The following is a 26,151-nucleotide window of genomic DNA, read 5'->3' on the forward strand; positions in this document are numbered from 1 at the left end:
TGTATTAACATTGAACACAGCTTTACTTGAATAAATGGTAATCCAAACAGTTTCCAAACTTTATCTTGGTCATCAGCAGGTATTGGCTTAAGTTCTTGCAGGCAAAATACTTGTGCAACAATCTCAGTCCTGCTATCCTGTAGCTTTTTCAGCTCTGTTAGGTTATCTAGGTTAAATAGGAACTTTCCCTCTTCTGATGGAACTTTGCTTAGCTGTAGTCTGTCTCTTACTTTAATCCTAGGAACGTCTTCCTGGCTTCAAGGTCACTTAGCTTGTATATAGGCAATGCAAGCCCAGGAGGGGACATGCAACCATGTAGGCTTCACAGGCAGTGCTCTGCTGGCCGACGCAGCCTTCCCCTTACAGGGGCTACTCTGAACTAACTCACTCTAGCTAAACTCCTCCCTCTCTAGAGAGGGCAATAGAATGGAAGAAGGTTCCATCCTATCTAACATAGCTCTGCACGGATTGCCGCCACCTGCTGGTGAACCAGGCACATCACACTTTAACAGTTACAAAATCAGGAAATACATACACACATTGCAGGAAATGGCAATAAATACATATGAGATGACACATGATGCACCAACCAAAATAGTGGGGGTACAAAGTAGGTGGTAATGCCACTCTGGGGTATTACAGATGCTCCAGCAAGCAGACCCTGGTCTGCGTGGAGGGACAGAGCGGAACTGGAGGCCTGACCCGTTGGGAGAAAAACAGTGGGATGCAGGTCCGAGCCGCTGAGCAAAAAGAGGAGCCTTTGTGGGGCGGCTCTCAGCAGCAGCTGCCACTGTAATAAAATGAAGGATTACTTAGTACTAATTAAGATCCATTTCATGCAGGACCATATCAGGTCCTCCAGAGACAGCCATATCTATGAGGTATCAAGAATAATTCTGTACCAAGTCATATATAAAATATCTGTTTCTAATCGACCAACCCCAAGAATAAGGTCATTGGGTAAAATATTTACTGTGTATGTGGCCGAGCGCCAAGATATTTATTACTAACCATAGTAAAATTCTCCTAATGTTGAACTGATGTGCGGTGTAAGCTTACATCCCGAGAGCGCGCATGTTGGGGGTGTCAGTTACATTTACTTGGCAAATAGATAAAAATAGATCAAGAGGAGGCATTAAAGGTACGAGCGGGCATCACAAGCTTTTCATCAACTTCTTCTCAGTTATAAGGTAAGACATAACAGTCCCTAAGGATTCTTGTGTTTGTTACTGTAATAATACCGGAGCTTGGCCCGTTGGCATACCCCCTACCAGGTTCCAAGGAGGAACTTCATTAAAGCGTCCATTTAATCCTCTCATTCTGCTGCATGGCTGGCTATAAATCGAGGGAATAAAATGTCACTTGCTGCATGGGGTGCTGTGTTCATAGTGTTACCTGTGACTCACTGCACAAGGAAACCATGTTTAGTTTTGCGCTTTAATGGTCATCTGATTAACTTACCTTTGGTAATGGTATTTTAGTGTAGTTATAAGAAATATGTTATTTATGATATATAGGCATAAAAGTAGCACAGATAGATAGATATGAGATACGTTGATGACAATAGTAAAATAATGATAAAAACAGCAATTATAATAGTAATAGTAGAAAACACCTCCTTTCAAGTGTTAAGGGGGGATTCCAGTTTCATGATATTGATGACCCATCCTCAGGGTCTGAATCCTGACACCACCGCCAATCAGCTGTTTGAAGGGGCTACTGTGTGAATGCTGCATCCTCTTCAATGTTTACCTGCACACCGTCTTCATTGTAGCATCGGTGCAGAATAATTACAGCATCTTATCCCTTTTCAATGAACAAATCCAGAGCATGAGCAGTGAGCCCCTGAGGAGCTGGGGCCGAGTATGGGAGTGGTAGTGGCCCTGACTAGAGAAAGTATCACAGTGGTCTCGCCTAGGGCCAGTGCAGTGAAAAGAAGGGCAAACACTTCTTCCCTCAAGGCCCTCCTTGTAGCTGATGGTAGTTTGGGGTGCCCTTGAAGTTGGTGGCTGCATGGGTGTAGTAGTGCAATGACCAGTGTGTGGTGTAGTAGGAGTCAGTAACCAGGCCAGGTTCAACAAAACGTCCTTCTTTACTTGAAGGCAAAATAGAAATTGCAGCACATTCAACAACAGTCTGTATACATCTGTACACAGTGCAAACGTGTTACCCCTCCACAGCAGCAGGGTCTGGAAAGCTTTATGCAGCTTACCTTACTGACTGACTCTTCACATGGCCATGCAGATTCTCCAATCTTGTCTCTCTTCCTCTCTTGCGGTAGCAGACGCAGAGGACCCCACGGAAATCTGTTAGTCTCTGGATTCTGGAAACTGGAGCCTTAGCAGAGAAGCACATAGAGTCTGCTCTCTACCTCCTTCAAGCTCTCCCGACAACTGCCAAGAACTCTCTAGAGCTAAGGGTTAAGCTAGCCCACACCCTAAACTCCCTAAGGCTACATCTGCGCTTCCAATTTCGGTTTTGAGATCCTCTGCCAGATTTAAATGGTTCAGTTTCATCCCCATTAATTGTCAATGGGGACAAAACCGATCAGGATGCATAAGTATGCATCTGTTCCATTTTGTTGCGTTTTGGTGCCAGATACAAAACCACTGCAAGCTGTGGTTTTGTGTCCAGTTTGTGAAACGGAACAAAACGGATCCGGCAACATTGATTTTCATGCCGTATCTGGATTTTTGGTTAGCAAAAAAAAAAAGAAAAAAGGATATGGCGCCTATTGACTTACAATGAATTTCATACCAGATCTGGTTTGTTCAATTTTGATTTAATGCAATCCTCTGTCAGATCTCAAAACCGGAATTAACAACACAGATGTGAAAGTAGACTTAGAGGGCTGAGCCATGCACAGATACAGTATTCTCAGTACACATTATATAGCATACAATTACAGTACATTACCAAACAATTGCAGATACCCCTGTACTGGAGCACTGCACACACCCCGTTTGAAACTCAAGCGTTCTTGGATTGGTTCGTTGGACCCATCCGTGGTAGTATGGCTGAATAAGTCCCAAAGACCTAGGTCCCAGCTGACTCTCTCTCCTCTCTATGCTGTGGAGAGAAAGAGGGCTAATGTGCACAGCATTAAACACCTCAATAATGCCTAGGTTCAACCTGACTACCACAGTGGAATAAAAAAATGAAGTGTTTAAGTCTCGAGTGATAGTCCATAAGGTAGGGTGGCAAACTAACTAGCTAAGGCATATAAAATGTCCATTTAAAGTGCAAATAAGATGATAAAAGAATCCTAGAAACACAATACCAGGTCACACTGCAGCTCAGGTCCGTTAAAGTCCTGGCAATGGGTACAGTTCCTTCACTGCTGGAAAGAAACAGGTCTCAAGGAGCGACAAAAACATTTGAGCCTATTTCTTAGGTACTTGACTTAGAACATTGATTAAAACATCTCATGCAATTTACATGAGTCTCTATAAATTCAGAGAGATGTCATTCTTCGCTCTGCGCACAGGGCTCTGCTTGACTTTAGGCAGTTAGTCCACAGGACTGCATACCCAGACTGTAGATCCCCAGTCTCCTTCTTGTGCAGTCTTCCAGGACCAGCCCCTTGTAGGCAGATACTTTCTTCTCTCTCTCTTTCCTGCTCTCAGCAGAGCGGATGCAGTCTGTTCCCGCTCTGGAGGTGGGTCCTCACTGCACGAGGCAGAGAAATCAAGGATGGCCGATTATCCCCTGTTACGTTGGTGCACTGCTGATGGTGCAATAACACACCTAGAGCCTGAGGAGAGGAGCACATACAGTCTGCTTCCTATCTCCTTCACGCTTTCCCTACAACTGTCTAGAAGTCTCTAGAGCTAGGGGAGGAGCCAGCCCACACACTAAGGGTGCTGCCACATCTTTAGACTTTTTGATGCAGATACCAAAATCAAGTGTGGATCATAACAGATGAGAAAACATTAAAGGGGTTATCCAGGTTTAGGGCTGAACACAGATATAAGCTTCCCTTCACTCCTATACCATGCACTTCCTTGCTCCGATGCTCCCCTTGCCTTGCATCGGCAGGACAAGGTCTGTTTGTTGTGACTTACCGGGCTTCACATCAGTATGCTAGGCGCAGACTTCAGTTATTTGGTCAGTTATTTCCATCAGTTATTGTGAGCCAAAACCAGGAGTAGGTCAAAAATACAGAACAGGAGCAGATATTTCCATTGCACCTGATCTCTGTGTAGGCTTCACTACTGGCTTTGGCTCACAATAACTAATGGAAATAACTGAAGTGTGAGCTCAGCCTTAGGGCTCATGCACACGACCGTGTATTTTGCGGTCCGTAAAAAACAGATCCGCAAAAAATACGAATGACGTCTGTGTGCATTCCGTATTTTGTGGAATGGAACAGCTGGCCCCTAATAGAACAGTCCTATCCTTGTCCGTGATGCGGACAATAATAGGACACGTTCTTTTTTTTTTTGCTGAACGGATATACGGAAATGGAATGCACACAAACAACTTCCTTTTTTTTGGGCGGATCCATTGAAATGAATGGTTCCGCATACAGTCCGAAAAAAAAAAAAATGGACACAGAGAGAAAATACATTCGTGTGCATGAGCTCTTAGCTGCATTGAATGGGACTATGGCAGTTTAAACTGTTAATTCCATGTCGGATTTTTTTTCACACTACTTAATAGGGGCAGATTGAATAGGAGGAGGCTGAATGGAGTAACTGACCATGACACCCCTTAAGAAGGCCTTAAAAACCTGCATTCAAAGTGCGTCATTGCCTGATGGTGACCAGGTCTTCTCCTAGTCTTAAAGGGGAACTCTACCTAAATTTACTTTGAGAAAAATGTTATTAATAATGCAGGCAGAGATGGAAAATGTCTAAATTTGGGTAATCCTAAGTTTTTTTTTAAATATTCTCTGCCTATCCAGCCTTAAGCACAGTCCATCTGTGCTACCTATTCTCCTGCAATGTTGATCCAGGGGAAGACAAAGTCCCCCATCAGGCAGAATTAGGCATTCTTCATATGCTGGTGGAGTTTGTTATCAAAACTGTTGTTTCTTACACCGGTCTTACACCGTATGATGTGCCAGAACTTCCGTATTAAGAGGTACCTAAATTATTCTGGTGTATCTTCAGTTCAGGAAATTAGTGAATGTGTTGGCTGCAGGTTACCTGCTCACTGTCTGCCCCCCTCCTGCCCACTTTTTTTTTTGGCACCAAAATGTACAACTTTAGTTTTTTGCCTTGTAAAAGTGCCAAGAATTTTGTGTGTTTTTTCCATGTTTACTATCTAAGTCACCTTTTTACATGTCTTTTTGTAGGCATTTTATTAAAGCAGCTGTTCGGGCTACAGATATTGATGAGTGTATCGGCTCTGGCAGTTACTGTCAACCACGGTGGCTGTCCTCACACCATTGCTCCCTAGGGCTGTGCAGTGAAAGGAGAATGCACCCTTTCTTCCCCTTTCTCTACATGATAAATGCAACTTACTAAAGTGAGACAAGCCCTTTAAGTCAGTCTAGACATAAGTTTGGAGAGAGAAGAAGACTACTCCTGAAATGGTGGCTGTAGTGTCCAGTGAAGGATACAGGGTTTCAGAGATACGACTGGCCAGGTTGTGTCCAGTTGTGAAGGTTTTACTCCCCTCACTGCAGTAAAGTCTAAACAGCTTTTGGTAGCCAGTTGCCTTACTGACTCCAATGCTCAGCCATGCAGATTGTAGTTTCTCGAGTTCTTTTCTTTTGTCTTTCTCCTCTTGTATATCAGAAATCAGTGAGTCTCTGTAGCTTTTTGGGCCTAAGAAAAGGGAGCCCAAGTCTCAGCTTCTTCTCTCTCCAAACTCATGTCTAGGACTGACTTAAAGGGGTCGTCTCACTTCAGTAAGTTGCATTTATCATGTAGAGAAAGTTAATACAAGCTACTTAATAATGTATTGTTATTATCCATATTGCTTCCTTTGCTGGCTGGATTCATTTTTCCATCACATTATACACTGCAATCCATCAGTGGTGGTCGTGCTTGCACACTACAGAAAAAAGTATCAGCCTCTCTGGTGGCCGGGACAATGGGAGCTCGCATAGGCTAGTGCTTTTTCCTATATTGTGCAAGCATGTCCACCACGGCTGGATTGCAGTGTGGTCTGTAACCATGGAAACGAGCAGTGTATAATGTTATGGAAAAATTAATCCAGCCAGCAAAGGAGGCAATATGGATAATAACAATATATTAGTAAGTGGCTTGTATTAACATTCTCAACATGATAAATGCCACTTACTGAAGTGAGATTTGGGGTGGGACTAGCCTAACCTCCTCCAAGGGCTGATCCAGGATTGTTAACCCTGGCCGTGCAATCCATACATTGTTATTCCGGGTACCATGCATAACATGACAATACATAACAGTATATTACATAACAAATCATTTGCAGACAACCTCTGGGGTACTGCAATTGTAGCGGGTTTTATATCTCCCCGAGCGTTGTTTATGTGCCATGGAGAAGTACGGCCATCATAATAACATGCGGGACGGCATGTCTCATTTGACTTTGCTGGGGTTTTGCAGAAGAATCACAGTGTGATGTTACCAGCTAAAAAGGTTAACAATGTGCTCAGTAACTGCGTGGCACATAGCTGATAATACCCCAGTGACTGATTTATGTTGGAATACCTGTCACAAAAAACGCTGACATGGCACCGAGGAGTCCAGACAAATCCCGGGTGTCAGCTCTGCCCTCTGTTTTGTACACATACAACCAGCGTCGGACTGGCCCACCATAGTAGGTTCCTCCGGAGGGCCCAAGCTCTGATACCACAGTGGGTCCCAAAGGTCCACAAAAAAAAAAAAAAAAAAAAAAAAAAAACATTTGGAGCCAATAGCTTGCCGCCAGGGCCCTGAATCAAAATCTATTAGACTTTATTAATGATATGGGGTTTGGGACCTGAGAATAATTTCCTCTAGTGGGTTCTAGGAACCCCAGTCCGACCCATCATGCAAGGGTTGGAAATTTGGGATTATCCTGGGCCACAGAGCAAAATCTATAGCCTCCCGGCTATTATGTGCACCAGGGCATAGGTGCATCTGCTGCCCCTACTGCTGAGTATAACCCTTCACAGCAGAAACCCCATATACAGTTTGGATCAGGGGAGTAGCTATAGGGGAAGCAGGGGAAGCGGCTGCTTTGGGGCCCAAACTGAGAAGGTGCACACCTAGAAGGAGAACTAAAAGATTTTATTGTCAGGTCCTCCTAAACAGTATTATACAGTGACACTGTATGAAATGGATGGAGTGGCTGCCGGGCCTTATCTGAGAACATGATCTTGACTACCCTCAGAAGTGGGAGATGCACAGGAGTGGGGAGCTGCGAAGAAGTTGCTGGGGGAGGAGGGCTCATTAAAAAATTTGCTGTGGGGCAAAGTAATTTCTAGTTATCCCACTGGTTTGGATGGTGGAGCTCATTATTTACTATTGTTTGCCGTATTTAGCATGCATAACATCAATGCGGTTGATTTAGCAAGAGGAGTTTGTTATTTAACAGCCACGTCATGATACAACTGGAATTTTAAGTCTACATCCAAATAGTAAGGTTTCCAAGTAGTGAAACTCTTTTCCAAATACCAAAACTCCCATGAAGGTGCAAACTTTACAACCACACAAACAGTGATCAGGGGACCCCCTGCTGCAGAAAGAGGATGGCCCAAAAAAATTACTTTAGTGGTAGACAAACCACCAGCCTATGGTCCCTAGGGGATATGGGTCCCTTTCCACCTGTAGAGCAGTAGCATAAAGTGTGCAGGCTGCACTGTTAGGTCTCATGCACACGGCCATTGTGTGGCTGTACCGTGCATTGGGGACCGCAATGTGCGGTCCGCAAAGCATGGGCAACATCCGTGCAGCGGACGGAACGGATCGAGACCCATTGAACTTGAATGAGTCCGTGATCCATCCGCACTGCAAAAAAACATGAAGCGTGGGCTTCCGATCCGTGCTTTCATTCCGCACCGCATGTCCCGGAATGCGAGGGCCTGCAGGTGAGCTGACCCTGTAAAAGATTGTAGGTGAGAGCCTGCAGGTGAGCTGATCCTGTAAAACATTATATGTGAGGGCCTGCAGGTGAGCTGACCCTGCAAAAGATTGTAGGTGAGGGCCTGCAGGTGAGCTGACTCTCTAAAAAATTATATGGGAGGGCCTGCAGGTGAGCTGACCCTCTAAAACATTATATGCGAGGGCGTGCAGGTGAGCTGACCCTCTAAAAAATTATATGCGAGGGCTTGCAGGTGAGCTGACCCTCAAAAACATTATATGCGAGGATCTGCCGGTGAGCTGACCCTGTAAAACATTATATGTGAGGGCATCATATGCGATGAATAAGCATGTTGATATGATGGAAGAGGAGGAGGAGGGTGAGAAAAGGAAGATTCAACCATATACCCTTTTTTGTGGTGGAAGGGGTGCATGGGAATACAGTGTATTCAGTACATTAACAACACATTTAAAGTGCCATTATGTTCAGCCGCTTTCCTCCAGTGGAGTCGAGAAGTCATGGTCAATCCAAGCCTTGTTCATTTTTATAACAGTCAACCTGTCAGCATTTTTAGTTGACAGGCGGATACGCCTATCTGTTATAATGCCATCAGCAGCACTAAATACCCGCTAAGACAAAACGCTGACGGCAGGGCAGGCCAGCACCTCCAAGGCGTAGAGCGCCAGTTCGTGCCACGTGTCCAGCTTGGACACCCAGTAGTTGTAAGGCACTGAGGGATCATTGAGGACGCTGACACGGTCTGCTATGTATTCCTTCACCATCTTCCAAAAATTTTCCCTCCTTGTGACACGCGCATTAGGGTTAGGGTGCTGCCGGGGTGTCATGAAACTGTCCCAGGCTTTGGAGAGTGTTGCCCTGACTCTGTTGGAACTGCTGTGTGTTCCCCTTGCCTCCCCTCCTTGGTTGCCCAAGGAACTATGGACTCTGCCGCCAGTGTTGTCAGATGGAAATTTTTGGAGCAATTTTTGAAAAAGGACCTTCTGGTATTGCAACGTTTTGCTCGTCCTCTCCACCAGAGGAATTAGAGATGAGAAGATCTCAGTCTTCCACTCCATTGTGATCCAACTGTGTTCAGTCCGGCTGGACTATATCTCAATAGAGAGAACAATCAAGCTATTCAGTTCAAACACAAACTTATGGTGTGTACTATGAGCCAGCCTACATTATTATTATTGATTTATCCTTTTTTCAGCTGGTAACTGAAAGGCTGAGCTCCAGTAGTTTGCTGGTGGAGCCTTTTCTAATTATTCGATATTGGTGTGTACTATAGCTTGTAGGGCTATCTGTGGTCTGGCATTAAGCTGGCCTCACATGTATAAGGGGGTCATTAGCATCCCTCTGACAATGGGTTGATGTCGCCTGTTCCCCACTGCTTTACACTGCCATACTGATAACAATATTCAGTTGGCAACAGCCCTGCACTAAGTAATACGGCATTGCCCTGCATTACAAGTAATAGGGTGGGAGGTAGTGCACCCCTCCACGCGCCGTCATTGCCGTTTAACATCTCAATTCTCTAGTGGAGTGCTGACTATTTTTAATATAGTATTTTTTTGGTTTGTAAAATAGAGATGAGAAGTTCTCTTTGTAGCGGGGGTCGAGAAGGGTGAACAACCAGTAATCCGTGTTGTCTAAAATGCGTATTACGCGCGGGTCACGGAAAAGGCAGCCTAACATGAAGTCAGGCATGTGTGCCAGAGTGCCAACAGCCAAGACTTTGCTGTCATCATCAGGAGGATCACTCTCAATCTCCTCATCCTCTTCCTCCTCTTCTGCCTACCCACGCAGAACACATGGAATTAAACTTCCATGGGTACTACACTCTGTAGTGGAGTCAACCATCTCCTGCTCCTCCTCCTCCTCTTCATCGTCCAATTCGCGCTGAGAAGATTAACTGAGGGTAGTCTGGCTATTACCCTGTGTAATATCTTCCCCAATTTCCACCTCTTCCACATGCAAAGACACAGAAGTGGGATGGTTACGCTGATAATAGCGTTATCGCCGCTCACCATCTGTGTTGATTCCTCAAAGTTTCTTAAAACCTCACAGAGGTCAGACATCCATGCCCACTCCTCGCTTGTGAATAGCGGAAGCCAACTGGAAAGGCGACGACCATGTTGCAGCTGGTATTCCACTACTGCCCTCTGCTGCTCACAAAGCCTGGCCAACATGTGGAACGTCGAGTTCCAGCGTGTCGGTGAGCTGGCAATTTCAAGCGCTGTTGCAGTGTTGACTGACCTGCTGAAGCTGTCGAAGAGTTACGGAAATGTGCACACACGCGGCGCACCTTCACCAGTAGCTCAGGCAAATTGGGGTAGGTTTTGAGAAACCGCTGAACCACTAAGTTGAACATATAGGCTAGGCATGGGATGTGTGTGAGCCTGCCGAGCTCCAAAGCTGCCACCAAGTTACGGCCATTATCAGACACAACCATGCCTGGTTGTAGGTTGAGTGGCGAGAGCCACAGCTCAGTCTGGTCTTTTATCCCCTGCCACAGCTCTGCGGCGGTGTGCTGTTTGTCCCCTAAGCATATCAGCTTTAGCACAGCCTGTTGCCGCTTTTCCACTTCAGTGCTACACTGTTTACAACTACCGACTGATGGCTGACTGGTGCTGCACGCGGAGGTGGAAGTGGAGGAGGAGGCAGAGGAGGAGAAGTGGGGTTTGGAGCCACTAACGTAGGTGCTGGTGGAAACCCTGATCGACGTAGGGCCCACAATCCTTGGCGTCGGTAGCATCTGTGCCATCCCAGGGTACGACTCGCTCCCGGCCTCCACAACATTCACCCAGTGTGCCGTCATGGAAATGTAGCGTCCCTGGCCGAATGCACTTGTCTATGTGTCCGCGATTAAGTGGACCTTCCCAGTAACTGCGTTGGTCAGGGCACGTGGGATGTTACGGAAACACATGTTGGTGTAAGGCAGGCACGGCACACCTTGAAAAATTGTGGCGGCTGGGGACTGTGTAACACGGGATGGCCGCCAACATCAGGCTGCGGAAGGCCTCAGTGTCCACAAGCCTAAATGGAAAATTTTCCAGGGCCAGTAATTTGGAAAGCTGCGCATTTAGTGCCACCGATGGGTGGGTGGGTGGCTGGGTATTAGCGCTTGCGTTCAAAGGCCTGGGGTAAGGACATTTGGACGCTGCGCTGGCACACCGAAGTGGATGTGGTCGCTGATGGTGCTTGCAAAGGTCTAGGTGCAGGGCTGGAGGCATTCGGGCCTGCGCCTTCGACAGAGTATTGGCCAGCACGTAACATAGGGGAAGTATAGGCAGTGGTGTGACCCACAGACATAGATTGTGGACCCAGGCGTTCTTCCCACTTATTACAGTGCTTGGATGCCATGTGACGGATCATGCTGGTGGTGGTGAGGTTGCTAGTGTTCATGCCCCGGCTCATTTTGGTACGGCACAGGTTGCAAACTATTCTTTTGTCGTCCACACATTCCTTAAAAAAGTGCCATACTGCGGAACACCTACCCCTTGGCAAGGGAGATTTCCGCAAAGGGGTTCTCCGTGGAACAGTTGCGGGCCTGTTTAGTGTGTCACGCCTTCTCCCTTTTGCCACCCCTCTGTACTGCTTTCCTTGCTCGGCTTTCCACCTTCCCAGGTTGGGTCAGTGACTTCATCATCCACCACCTCCTTTTCCACTTCCTCACTCTGCTCATCCTCCTGACTTGTTGACCTAACCACAACCTCAGTGATTGACAACTGTGTCTCATCCTCTTCATCAACCTCTTGAGACACTAATTGCCGTGGACTTATTAGCAACTGTGTCTTATCATCATCCACCTCATTAAACAGTAATTGCCTTTCCCCACCATACTCTTCTTGTGACTGTGGATGCTCAAGAGTTTTGGAATCAGGGCACAAGGTCTGTCCCTCTTCAAACGTGCTTGGTGAGAGGGCCAAATCTTGGAATGGCGATGAAAAGAGGTCCTCAGAATATCCGAGTGTGGGATCACTTGTTTGGCCAGACTCTCCATGGTGGGAGGAAGGAGTATCAAGACTGGACTTGGTGGTGCTTAACCGACTGGAAGCATTATCTGCTGCAATCCAACCGACCACCTGGTCGCACTGGTCTCGCCATGTGCCAAGCATTGAGATGCCAGAACTGGTGTTCGGCCGAGCATGCTCGATCATCACTAGTGTACACCACTGACTGGAAAGAACCCCGTCCCCCTCTCCTTGGGAACCCCTTCTATAGCTGCCATGTTATACATTCCCCTTGAAGTGCTCCCCAGGAGTGCCAGGACTGGGACCCAAGGAGATTAGCTGATCGTCCCAGGGGCTGCATCCTCACAGCAGTTGTTATGAGACGAAAAAGAACAGTGTTTATAAGGTTGCAGTGTTTTTGACAAGCTTTTGTAGAAATCAGGTCTCACTTTCCTCCTGATCCCTTCTGTTTTATCTGACAGAGAGCTGATTGAGATAGGGCTTGACTATGGGGACAAGGCTTTAAAGAGTACCTGGTCTAGCGGTGGTAGTGGGGAGTGCCTGCTGAAGCCTCTTGCCTGTTGCAAAAGACAAGTCTGATCTGAATTTTTATGCGAGAAGAATCATACTTATGTTAAACAACAGGCTGCAGCTGATCTGAGGTAGGTGACAAGGTCTGGGAACGATATGGAAAAAAATTTGGATGAGAAAAACCTTTCCATCTATTTCGAGGAGCAGGCCTGAATAAATGCTCTTAGTACAAACCAGGAAAGGAAATTCTTAAAGATAATCTGTCATCACATTTTCAGCTGATAGCAGTGTTTATAGCTGGGACAACCCTGATTACCCTGACGCTAACCCTCATTGTGATCCTGTGTAATCATTCTCTGAGTCCTGATGATTCCTCCTAATGATGTGCACACACTCAGCAGCCCTGTTATGTAGATGAGAAGTACTGAGGCATACAACTACCCTGATATACAACAGCTCAGCAGGTGCCGATTAGGAATATTCAAGTGGTGGAGTAGAGTGCAGGAAAGCAGCAGGGGTGGTTTACCTATGAATCAAGGGTACAACTCTTTCAAGCTGTATTTGCTTGAGAATTCAAGAGTGTTTGGCCAAAAGAAATCCAAATTTAGAATATGTGTCATACTGTGAATTACTTTTGAAAATCTGTCTGGATTTATGCTGGGTAAATTCCTGTCTATAAATTTACGTAAGATCTCTGTTAATCTACAATTGCCGAATTTGAATTGTGGTGATAAGGCACTGGTGTCACTCAATGTGGCCAAGGCTTTTAACCGCATTGAGTGGAATTTCCCATTGGCAGTCTTGACATGTTTTGGTCTTGGCCCTAGATTTAATAAGTTGATAGAAGTTGTGTATAGATGACCTACCACTGTGTTAGTTTATTTTGGAGTGGGACGCGAAACAAGGGTGTCTCTTATCTCCATTACTCGTTTGTGTTAGCGGTAGAGTCACCAGCAACATTAATTCAAAGCCGATTCAACATTATATGGAGATGACTTCCTTCTCTTTATAGGATACACATCTGGTTCTCTGGCTGCTGTTTTTGAAGTCATTGAGAATTATGGGACTTTCCAGAGTTCAGTGTAAACTGGAACAAGTCTAATAGTCTAAGTTACTTCTTTTATGTATTTGGGACTTAACATTTTGGCTAATATAGAAGGCTACACAACATTTAAAGGGGTTTTCCAGTATTACTATGGTTTTTAACAGCTCAAGTATTATTTTACATTATGTACATTTTTGTTTCCAATTTTGACTCTCCCGACCCATTTTCACCATGTAAATCAATACCTCTGATTTATGTCCATCCTGTATGTAGCACTTCCTGCTGCCGTATCCAACCAAACCCATGATGCACTCCTTCCTCTGTCACAGCCCCAGCACTTCCCCTAACTGTCCAGCTAGATTATAACTCCTCCCTCCCAGCTAGTTACATAGACACTCCCCTATCACTGCCCCACCCATGGACATAACATCACAGGAACTAGGAAACAGGTGCATGGACATGGTCATGTGACCAAAACTCAGGAGCCATACAGGTAAAATAACACAGGCACCTTCATAAAATTATGGCTATTGGAGGTGCAAATCAGAAAACTCTGTTAAAGAAACCATTGGTGAATAAGATTAAACACAAGGTTAGGCCTCGTTCACATTTCTGAGTCAGTGTCACATCTGTGAAAAAAAAGCGGCCTATTTTTGGTACTTTTCTGAGATTTTTGAACTGATGACCTGTCCTGCAGATAGATCATCATTATCTGATCAGTGGGGCTCCGACACCTCAGACCCCCACTGATTAGCTGTTTGAGAAGGCACCAACGCTCAAAGTAGTGTTGCAGCCTTCTCTAGGCTATGTGACGTTACGTTCATCATCATTGCGATACCAAGCACGGCCACTGTACAACATATGGCGCGTTGCTACTGTGAGCGCTGGTGCCTTCTCAAACAGCTGATCATCAGGGGGCCCGGGTGTCAGACCCCACCGATTGGATACTGATGACCTTCTCCAAAGGTATGCAGCAAGAAGCAGAAGACTCCGTCCACTGTGTTGTGACCATGCCAGAGTACTGCAGCTCAGCTGAGCAGCTGCAGTACGCCGGTGTCAGAAACTGCACAGTGGATGGAGCCTTCTGGTGCCAGCATCAGCCTAAAATAGCTGATTAGTGGAGGCACCTTGGAAACTTGAAACAAAGATAGCCCATTAGTGTCAATGGGCAACTGGTAAAACTGTGAGGATCCTCCACAGATTACAGATGATCATTTGAAATAACAACAGATGATTATGGGTGAAATAAAGTACTGTCTAAAGTGGCCAATCCCTTTCATAACCATACAACCTGGTAGTATAGCTTGAAATGAAAGCACAAAAGCCTTGAGTTGGACAATGCTATGGCTGACCACCGTATGTGTTCTCAAGACCTTATGCTACCAATGATGACCTCTACTTATATAACACCCAATCTCTGAAAGAGAAACTTAAGACACTTGCCCCAACAGCTACCAGGAGTCATTACCACCACCAGCCTCTGGCCTATTGTTGGTACACCCTAGGGTTTACAATACAGAAGGCACTTATTATAATGGCCTTTCATTTGTACCATTGTACCATCTGCACCAGCGTTGGATGCTTGTTGGTTTGAATTTATGCCATTGTGCTCTATGGCGGTTTATATTGCCACTGCTCTGTTTATCCTGGTCCAGGTTACTTGTGGTGGGAATTGTGCCTTTGTACTTGTATTCCTCCTCAGCTCGGTATTGTGAGGGTTACCTCTCTCCCTTGCTGCGCGTGTGTCTGCATCTGTCCAACTAGTTGGTTTGTTAAGTCTGTTATATAGTTTTGAGTTCTGTGTCAGTTTGGTGGATGTCTCTGTCTTGAGTGCTGTGACCTGCCCTGGTTGAGCAATCATGTCCTGTCTTTCATGTCTGTCTTGCAAAATGTCTGGCTTTGGTCCATTTGGTGTCTGTTAGTACACTGTATCTGTTCTATTCATTACATTTACTCTGTTTGCTTGACCTTGTCATGGATTGCATGGAGCTTATTTGTCTTTATGTGCTGGCTTCGGTCCATATTCCTGTACTAGCTGTGTCTGAACTGTGTCCTGTAGCAGCAGTGTGGGTGTATCTTGCTTTCTTCTTTGTCTTGACCACTGCCATCCAGTGTACGCTATGTATGTCTGGGTTTCTGAAGTACGTCTTGTGAAGTTCTGCTATGTCTGAACAGTGTCAAAGTTCCTAAAGTCCATGTGTCCAAATGCATGTATTCCGTATTCATGGTTTGTCTGCTAGTGCTCCGTGTTTTGCGCCATGTCTGTGTCTCTGTTGTTTTCTCCAGTGTCTCTGACCTCAGTCGGTCAGCTGTCAAGTACATCAGAACAACCCCAGGAGGTAGCGGTTTGGTCACTAACCTGCAGCAAAGTCCACATCCCTGTACAGGGGTTAAAGGGTGAATACCGCGGAGGTGCCCTTAGGGTTTGGCCCAAAGTCAAACCAGTTACTTAGCACAGTGGTTCCACAATCATTGCCTGTATGCATGTCCGTAAAAACACTCAACTGTTCTGATTTTCAAATTTTTGGTTTATTTTAGGCAAACACGCAAAGTATGAAGAACTAGAACTAAAACATTGTAGCATTTGAATTCCTTAGAGTTACTATCTACACTACATCTTGAGCTAACATACAAGTGTGGGCATTTTGTTTTTCATGCATCCACTTTCCAAACCGTCTTCGAAGGTTCATGGAGGGGCATCCTGACATGATTAGCCCATGTGTTAGTAATGCTCAAAACATTGACTCTCCATTGGATCCCTTTAAGACAGTAAGGAAACTAGCATTTTTACAACTATCAAGTGAGCAGACACTGGATGACACCAAACCTGATTTTGAAGGAAATGAACGCTATAAACCTACTATGGGCGCAGATCAAAGTTTATTTATTCTGGAGGAAGATGACCAAGTTCTCGAACTTTCCAAAGTAAGATTAAGTTCAGAAAAATCTGATATTTCAATCCTCAATAAACAAATGAATGGGTATCAAAATGGTCATACCAATGTCAAGCCATCAAGTAGAGTCAGGTGCTACACAGGTACCATTGATCATCTATACTGCATGTCGCATGGTTCTAAATATTGCTGCAGAGCCCCAGAGCCCAAGTTAGTTGACCATCGGACTATAGATGAGGACTTTTTTGATGATTGTCTCAACTATTTGGAATGCTCTGAGATCATGAGGGATTATGTGAATGGAATGTGGCAGCATGTTCTTCTAGGCAATGAGCCGGTCTCTTTACTGGAAAGTGACCAGGATGATGAGACAAAAGTAAGCCCAGATTGCCTAAATGAGTGTGATAGACCTCTGAGTGGTGTGACCAGTGCGAATGAAGGATCAAATAACACTTTGTCTATGGATGTCTTAACTAGCCTCTGTGTCAGTCACTCACAGCCACTAGATGTAAAAAGAGAGTTCCCCGGAGACAATCTAAAAGCATTGCAACCAGAGATGGTGATTACCGTTGGGCACCAAGAGGACAATACTTCTAGTTTGAAAAGAAAAGAGCGATGTAAACTTCCTCTATCGGCTATCCAGGATGAACGAGCTGGAATTGATGAAGAAAGCATGGAAAATAGTCTCAGAGGAGATGTTTCAGCATGTATTAAACCGAGAACCAGCAACCCTTACATGGAACTGTATCTGGTTAATGTATTAGACCATTCAGTCGAAGGTCTCATCGCCATGACAGAGAATTCAACGGGGGATCCTCTAATAGATGACTTTTCCAAAGAAAGAGGGACATTGTACCAGATTGATACAAAAGGTCCAGGTATTTTAGAACCTACAGAACAATGGGAAGCTGACCAACATTTTAGGAAGGATAAACCTAACATAACCTCTGATGATGACTTTCTTCAAGATGAAGACTTGACCCAGGAGGAACCATCAAGTGGGCAAGTGGAAAGTTCTCTCATTGTTATAGAAGACATGGATACAGAAGGTCCAATGAATAACAAAGAGGAACATACTAATGTAAGTAAAAAGTTGCATTTTGTGAACACTCCAAAACTCTACTAACTAAATTTGTAGAAGCTAAGTTTGTCTCTCAACGTTTTGGTGGAAAAACACAAAAATAAGATGTATCAAACTCTGCTCTGCTAAATCTATGCTTGTTTGAGTTAGTGTGTCTGCTGCTCTGCAGTCTAGGAATTCCCATGATACCATTTAGATAGTGAGTGGCAGCTCCTGCTGTTCAGGGAAGTGGATTCGAAAAGGGATTTGGGATAAACCATGAGCATTCCTAATTATAGAAAATGTCCGATAAAAGCGAGATAAACTGGTGGAGCTAGAACAGCTGTATGAAGAAATGTGATCTATGCATAGGCTCACTTTATGGTATATACATTTTTAACTCTTTCAGTACAGGAAAGCTGTTATAAGCCTTATAATGGATCTAGCCCCATGCATACTTGTAGAATATGTTCAGGGGTGGGGTGGGTCTTGGATGTTAAAGAGAATCTGTCGCTTCATAGACATGTCTATTTTAGTAAATACTTGTATTCTTCATGACATAAAAATTTTGGATCATCTTTCTCATACCTCTGCTTTGTGCTGTTTCTCTGTTATTTATCCTGGAAATTTCTGAATAAACTAAGTAGTACTAGATTGGGGTGTGTCCCTACCCAGTCTGGCACTATTCAATTAGTGATGACGAAGCCAGACTGCCTAGGGAAACACCAGAGGAATGGCAACGCCCAGTTGTGAATTTATGAAATCCATTCGAGGAGGAATAATAGAGGGATGACACTAAGAATAGGTGCTACAGAATGGGTATAACATGGGGAATGCAAGTATTTACTAAAACAGACATTCTAGGAGAGACAACAGGTCTAGAGAACATGAAGACATACTGGGAACAGATTGGAAATTGTAATTGTCTAGGACTACGTTTGGTCCACATACAGTGCACGCACCGTCCACGTACAATGGTGGTCAAGGGTTCACCTTGATGACTGTATTGGATAAACTTTATTAGTTTTTAATGATTTCTTCATATATCAAAAATGTATGATGGTATCAACAAGGCACAGAATCTTAGTGGTTGCAGTACACTCTATGTGCCAAGTTTAGTTCTCTCATTAAGAGAAACAAAATAAGAGTATTGCAGGTTTGATACCTTTTAATGGCTAACAAAAATAGAAGTAATGATGTTACATAGTGAGCTTTTGAGACATTTCCAGTCCCTTCATCAGGCGTACTACAAGAATATATGAAGAAACAGCAATATACTGTATATACAATAAGAACAGAGACAGGGGGGAATGAATGAACATTTGAAAAATAACAGAACAACATATCAAAGATCTTAAGAATGAGTCCTTAATTATCTTACACACTCTATGTGTCGTTACACTTGTCAGTTACTGTGCACCCCCGGTGATGCAGAATACTTGAACGTTTTAGACTATAACTCGAAAAGCGCTATGAACATTTCGGGTTACAACTTAGAACAGGTCAGTGTTAGGTCCACAAAGACCTTGGAACAGTGACTTCATACTAAAACGTGATTCTCAAGACAACCTTTTGCACTCTCAACAAGAGGAAGGCCACTTCTTCACCCTGCTTTATTCCTGAGAGCCCTTTGCTAACAGACCTCTCCTACAACTCCCTTTCAGTCAGCTACACCACAGGGCTGAATTAACTAGGCCACACCTCAGAGCAGCCAACCTCCAACTATGCTGGCCCTAAATACCTTCTCAGGCTGCTGACACAATCCCTCCAGTCTCAGCTATAATGGTTCCCCAGGGGTGTATCTGAAACCACCCAAACCACCATGGCTCCCCACAGGGCTGTTGTCTATCACAGCCTTCCGATGTCTCTTCAGAGTTGACTCCTCCCCAGGTTGACAGCACGCTTAGCTCATGCTGCTTCAGTGAGAACCCACACACAACCCTGAAAGCTACCCTTTTCCATGGCTAAGACTTTCCCAGCCCCACTACTATAAAGTGACAATGACTTCAACGGTCAGCTCACTGCTTCTGAGACGTTCTCCAGACCTAGGTGATATCATGATCACACCTCTCACCCGTGGGTCCCCCAAAGACACACCAGGTGACCCACTACCTTGAGATGAACAAGTTCTTTCAGCTTCTAGTCCCCAACACGCCACCGAAGGACAAAAAACAGAAGAAGCAAAAATGGGTTTTTACACAGTTACAAATCTAGGTGTTCGGCTGATTACATGTTTTTTTAACGTTCAGAATTGGGTAAAAAAAATAATGAAATAATTTATACTCCCCTCAATGAAACCCATTTAAAAAATATGGGTACAGTCTGTATCTCAATTGTGTGACCCACGATACCAAAAAATACAATAAAACAAAACTATCGTCCAAATGCCCCATGTGATTTCTGCCTTCCAGGACTAATTTCTTTGCCAATGAGTTCTAGTGCTGGAAGTGTTACAGCCCAGTCTGTGAAAGATTAGAAGAACATCTGAGGAGAACAGGTGCAGAACTGGAAGTGGTAAATGCAGCACTTATGAGGGTCAATGGGGGTTAAGGAACTGTGCGGAAACGTTGACGAAGAAGGTCATTTTCCGTTCTTCATACGTGAGACATCAAAAGAACATAATTTCGTGTCCCCTTTAGTTATATATTTTTGTAATAAGCAGGGACGCCTGGGAACTTAAAGTGGCCCTGGAAAAAATAAATAAAAGTGGCCCATGTTGTAGGGGTGTCCAGAAGGCAGGACAACACAAATAGCCAGGGCCAGCAATACCATAGCACAAAATACTGTCCCAGCAGAAACATATACCACAGAGCAGCACAATATACTGCCCCAACAGCTGTCTTTCTGTTGTGGCCATCATTAGATGCCATTTTCTGTCCTCCTCCAGTTGTCTCTGATTAAGTGAGCATTCACACGACCGTGTTGGTTTTGCAGTTCGCAAATCACGGATCCGTGTGTTCCGTATGTCTTCAGTTATCTTTCAGTTTCCGTTCTGTAAGTCCGTATAATACGAACGTGGTGCTTCCGTGTGTCATCCGTTTTTCACGGTCCGCAAAAAACTGAAATGGGACTGAAATGGCGTTTACTAGAATGTTTTCAATCCAGGGGTCTGCAAAAAACAGATGACATACAGATGCATTTCCGAGTGCTATCCGTTTTTTACGGACCCATTGACTTTATATGTTGCCTTGGACCGCAATTTGTGGCCAAGTATAGGACATGTTCTAAAATATAAGGAACGGACACACGGAACAGACAGCACACGGATGACAATGAAAGGCATTTCGCAATTTTTGCGGACCCATAGAAATGAATGGGTTCGTGCATTGTCCGCAAAAGTTGCGGAACGGACCCAGAAGAAAAACATGGCCGTGTGAATGCTTCCTAAAGAGGACCCGTCACCGCTCCTGACATGTCTGTTTTAATAGTTTCATGCATCCCCCATGTAATAATAATTCTGGAGCATTTATTCTTATGGTCCTCTTTAAGATATAGAGCAGGGGGCTTAGGAGTTGAGATGGGGGCAACAGCAGTTGAATTCAGGGAGGCATGTGTGGTCGCTGGCCGGGTACATGTGTACCTGATTCTCACATCGTTAACCCCTTAACGCAAAATGCCGTGCATGTACAGCGGGGGAAGCTGTGCCAGAACGCATTCCGCCATACATGCACAGCGGGCTGATCAGGCGGGTGCACTGCAGGGGTCCGGCAGTCCCTGGTAGCCGGGACCCTGCTGTATCTGCCGACATTGCTGTTTACAGTGATGCCGGCGGATTAACCCCTTCTATGCCACGGTCAGCGCTGACCGCGACATAGAAGTGGTTTGCGGCGGGTGAAGGAGCTCATCGGGTTCCCGCACTGCTGTGGCGTGGGACCCTATGTGTGACAAGGCAGCCCTATGCCGTGCAGAGGCTGCGCAATGCCTTGCACTGCATCAGGACCTGCCTTCTACGGGTGCGCAGGAGATCCAGCCTCAGGCTGCGTCTCCTAGGCACCCTGCTAGTGTATGACTCAGTGTAGTACACGAACAGGCAATGCATTACAATATAGATGTATTGTAATGCATTGCAGAGGGGATCAGACCACCAAAAGTTGAAGTCCCAGAGTGGGACAGAAATAAAGTAAAAAAAAAAGTTAAAAAAATTTTTTTCAAAAAAAGTTTCAAGTTAAAAAAAGAAAAAAAATCGCCTCTTTCCCCAGATTTTATAATAAAAAATAAAAATAAAAAAAAACACACATATTAGGTATCACCACGTCCATAATGACCGGCTCTATAACTAAATCACATGATCCACCTCGTCCGATAGACACCATGCGATCGAAAATGAGCATGCCCCCCAAAATAGTACCAATCTAACCGTCACCTTATCCCGCCAAAAATTAGCCCCTACATACGACAATGGCCCAAAAAATAAAAAAAAACTATGGCTCTTAGACTATGGAGACACTAAAACATGATTTTTTTCATTTCAAAAATGCTTTTATTGTGTTAAATATAAAAATATATATTTTTTATATTTAACACAATAAAAGCATTTTTGAAATGGAAAAAAAATCATGTTTTAGTGTCTCCATATTCTAAGAGCCATAGTTTTTTTTATTTTTTGGGCCATTGTAGTATGTAGGGGCTCAGGTATCACTGCATCCGTAACAACCTGCTCTATAAAAATACCACATGACTTAACCCCTCAGGTGAACACCGTAAAAAAAGAAACGGTGGCAAAAAGCTATTTTGTCACCTTACATCACAAAAAGTGTAATAGCAAGCGATCAAAAAGTCATATGCACCCCAAAATTGAACCAATCAAACCGCCATCTTATCCCGCAAAAATGAATCCTTACCTAAGACAATCGCCCCAAAAAAAAAACTATGGCTCTCAAACTATGGAGAAAGTAAAACATGATTTTTTGTTTCAAAAGTGTACATATTATGTATCGCCGCGTCCGTAACGACCTGATCCATAAAAAATATCACATGATTTAACCCCTCAGGTAAACACTATAAAAAAATCTAATAAAAATGGTATCAAAAAGCCATTTTGTCACTCTACATCACAAAAAGTGTAATAGCAAGTGATTAAAAAGTCATACGCACTTCAAAATCAAACCTTCACCTCATCCCTCAAAAATGATACCTTACCTAAGACAATCGCAAAAAAAAACAAAAAAAACTATGACTCTCAGAATATAGAGACACTGAAACACGATTTTTTTTGTTTTAAAAAATAGATTATTCTGTAAAACTTAAATAAATAAAAAAAGTATACATATTAGGTATTGCCACGTCCGTAATGACTGCTCTATAAAAATATCACATGACCTAACCCCTAAGGGGACAACCTTAAAAAAAAGGTCTCAAAAAAGCTATTTTTTTGTCACCTTACATCACAAAAAGTGTAATACCAAGCGATCAAAAAGTCATAAGCACCCAAAAATCATACCAATCAAACTTTCATCTCATCCCACAAAAAATGAGCCCCTACCAAAGACCATTGCCCAAAAAATATAAATTAACTATGGCTCTCAGAATATGGAGACACTAAAACATGATTTTTTTGTTTCAAAAATGTTATTATTGTGTAAAACTTAAAGAAATAAATAAAAAGTATACATATAAAGTATTGCCACATCCATAACGACCTGCTCTATATATATCACATGACCTAACAGCTCAGGTGAACACTGTAAAAAACAAAATGGTCTAAAAAAAGCACAAAAAGTGTAATACCAAGCGATCAAAAAGTCATATGCACCCTAAAATAGTACCAATCAAACCGTCATCTCATACCCAAAAAAATGAGCCCCTACATAAGACAGTCACCCAAAAAAAAAACTATGGCTTGCAGACTATGGAGACACAAAAAAATATTTTTTTTCAAAAATCCTTTATTATGTAAAACGGAAACAAACAACAACAAAAAATTTGTCATATTTGGTATTGTCGCGTCTGTAACAACCGGCTCTATAAAAATAGCTCATGATCTAACCTGTCAGATGAACGTTGTAAATAACAAAAAATTAAAACGGTGCCAAAACAGCAATTTTTTTGTTACCTTGCCTCACAAAAAGTGTAATCTATAGCAACCAAAAATCATCTGTGCCCTAAAATAGTACCCACAAAACTGCCACCTTATCCCGTAGTTTCCAAAATGGGGTTACTTTTTGGGAGTTTCTACTCTAGGGGTGCATCAAGGGGTCTTCAAATGTGACATGGCAAGTTAAAATTATCCCAGTGAAATCTGCCCCCCAAAAATCATATTGGCGTTCCTTTCCTTCTGCGCCCTGCCGTGTGCCCGTACAGCAGTTTATGACCACATATGGGATGTTTCTGTAAACTACAGAATCAGGGCAATAAATATTAAGTTTTGTTTGGCTGTTAACCTTTGCTTTGTTAGTGGGAAAAAAAATGATTAAAATGGAAAATCTGCCAAAAAAGTGAAATTCTGAAATTTCATCTCCATTTTCCATTAATTCTTGTGGAACACCTAAAGGGTTAACAACGTTTGTAAAAATCAGTTTTTAATACCTTGAGGGGTATGGTTTATATTATGTAAGCCTCAAAAAGTGACGTCAGACCTAAACTGGTCCTTAAAAAGTGGGTTTTGGAAATTCAGAAAAATTTCAAGATTTGCTTCTAAACTACTAAGCCTTCTAACGTCCCCAAAAAATAAAATGGCATTTTCAAACTGATCCAAACATGAAGTAGACATATGGGAAATGTAAAGTAATAACTATTATATGAGGTATCACTATGTGTTTTAAAAGCAGAGAAATGGAAATTTGGAAAGTTGGTAATTTTTTCTAAATTTTGGGTAAATTTTGTATTTTTTTATAAATAAAAATGAAATATTTTTATTCAAATTTACCACTGTCATGAAGAACAATCTGTGATGACAAAAAAAGCTCAGAATGGCAGAAAGCGTTTTAAAGTTATCACCACATAAAGTGACACAAAAATCAGTCTGGTCCTGAAGGTGAAAAATGGCCCGGTCCTTAAGGGGTTAATTACCACTGAGAGCTCATTATGTACCTGGCCAGCAGCAGAGAAGAGGGCTTGGGTGGCTCCATGGGCATCGTCCTACCATGAAATTTCCCTGTAAGGTCTATGGCCAATCTGCCCCTGGTAGTAAGAGGAAACTTTCCACTTTGTTGAGACGTCAGCAGATAATGTGACTAAAGGGGTTTGGCTGTCTTCTAGCCAGCGCTCCAAGCACAATCCCTAAGTCGAGTCCTTTTGAGAATATCATCCCCCCCCCCCCTCCTTTAGCCTCGTACCACTCCATCCCCATCTGCATCATGTACCGGCTCCATGGACACTGCAATCACAAGAACATTTGTAGCAGTCCTTGAGGTCAAGCTACTCTTACTCAATGCTGTACTAACAGGGATTATCAAATGTCTGTTCGGGGGTCACATTTCAGTCTAATAAAGATGCTTCCTCTCCTTCAAGTGCAGCAGTACGCTCCTCCTCTCCCAGCCAGGGACTGTACAGGGAAAATAAACTGGTCTCTTCGTACTTCTTCTTTCCTTGAGTTCTCACTGCCACGTGTCTCCCACCCTAATCAATAAGTGGAGAATCCAGGAAATGCAGAAGTATGGAGGAGGGAATGTTTCAACTGTGTAGGCTGGGACAGAACCAGCAGAGACATCTCATCAATATGGACAAATTAATGACAGCTGTATTGTACCGCTGCAGGCTTAGATAAGCAAGATAGTAGTACTATACACACACATAATGCAGACTGAATGCAGCTCCCCTTTCTCTCCCTGGTCTCTGGGGGAGGCACTGTACTACATCACTTTTTGGAGACTGTAGTAATCTATGACATTTCTCAGTCAATTGACTCCCATTCATTCTAGCACACATACCCTGCTGGACCGTTTACACAGGAAGTGTGTGTTCCAATATGGCCACCCCTAGAAGTAGAAGCTAAATAGTGATAACATTAACCCCATTAACCGGTCAAAACATTTCATTTTCCCCTTTTGTTTTTTACTCCCTGCCTTCCAAGAGTCAAAACTTTTTTATGTTTCTGTTCACATAGCCATATGCTTTCTACCGGCATCATTATTCCATGCAATATATCATAAAGCTGCAAAAAGTGGTGAAATGGGGGGAAAAAAATTAATTCCGCCATTGTTTTTGGAGTTTCATATTTATGTAATTTACTGATAAATATGGATAGGGGGCACTCAACTATCCGGAACCAGATGGATAATAGATACAGTATAAAACTAAGTGGATATTTAAAAATTTCATTATACTAGATCAATAAGCATATAGGTGCATTATAGACATATTACATCACATAAAAGGCGACAATAGAAATAATTTGAACAATAAATAAAAACACTATAATATATTATAAAATTCACTAAATAAAACCATACATCACAAAACTCTAATTATTGCAGACGTGTTCAGCTATCCCAATGGCTCCGGGTGATTATTGGTAGCGCTACCACCTCAGTGTATTATGGAAACATTGGGGTCACTGCCGGTCATCTTGCAATATGGCAATAGGATGTACTAAATATTTGGATACCACAATGGGATGAGTCAGTGGATAGAGATATATAATCACTCCACTATACCAGTTAACAGAAGTCCAGAAAGAGGCCAACAATCGCTATGTGGCTATACAATCGTATGAATACACCACAGATG

The 26,151-nt window shown here is 43.5% G+C and overlaps 1 protein-coding gene across 1 annotated transcript in view; it reads left to right on the forward strand.

Annotated features, from left to right (window-relative positions):
- The first annotated feature begins 1,150 nt into the window (after nt 1–1,150).
- Nucleotides 1,151–26,151, forward strand: part of ALPK2 (alpha kinase 2) — a 105,958-nt gene continuing 80,957 nt past the window's right edge. The window contains exons 1-2 of the mRNA XM_044276344.1: nt 1,151–1,190; nt 16,069–17,505. Coding sequence (XP_044132279.1) covers nt 16,219–17,505 — 1,287 coding nt within the window. The 5' untranslated portion in view covers nt 1,151–1,190; nt 16,069–16,218. The remainder of the gene's footprint in view (nt 1,191–16,068; nt 17,506–26,151) is intronic.

The sequence above is a fragment of the Bufo gargarizans genome, chromosome 1 (assembly GCF_014858855.1).
Source record: "Bufo gargarizans isolate SCDJY-AF-19 chromosome 1, ASM1485885v1, whole genome shotgun sequence".
NCBI lineage: Eukaryota > Metazoa > Chordata > Amphibia > Anura > Bufonidae > Bufo > Bufo gargarizans.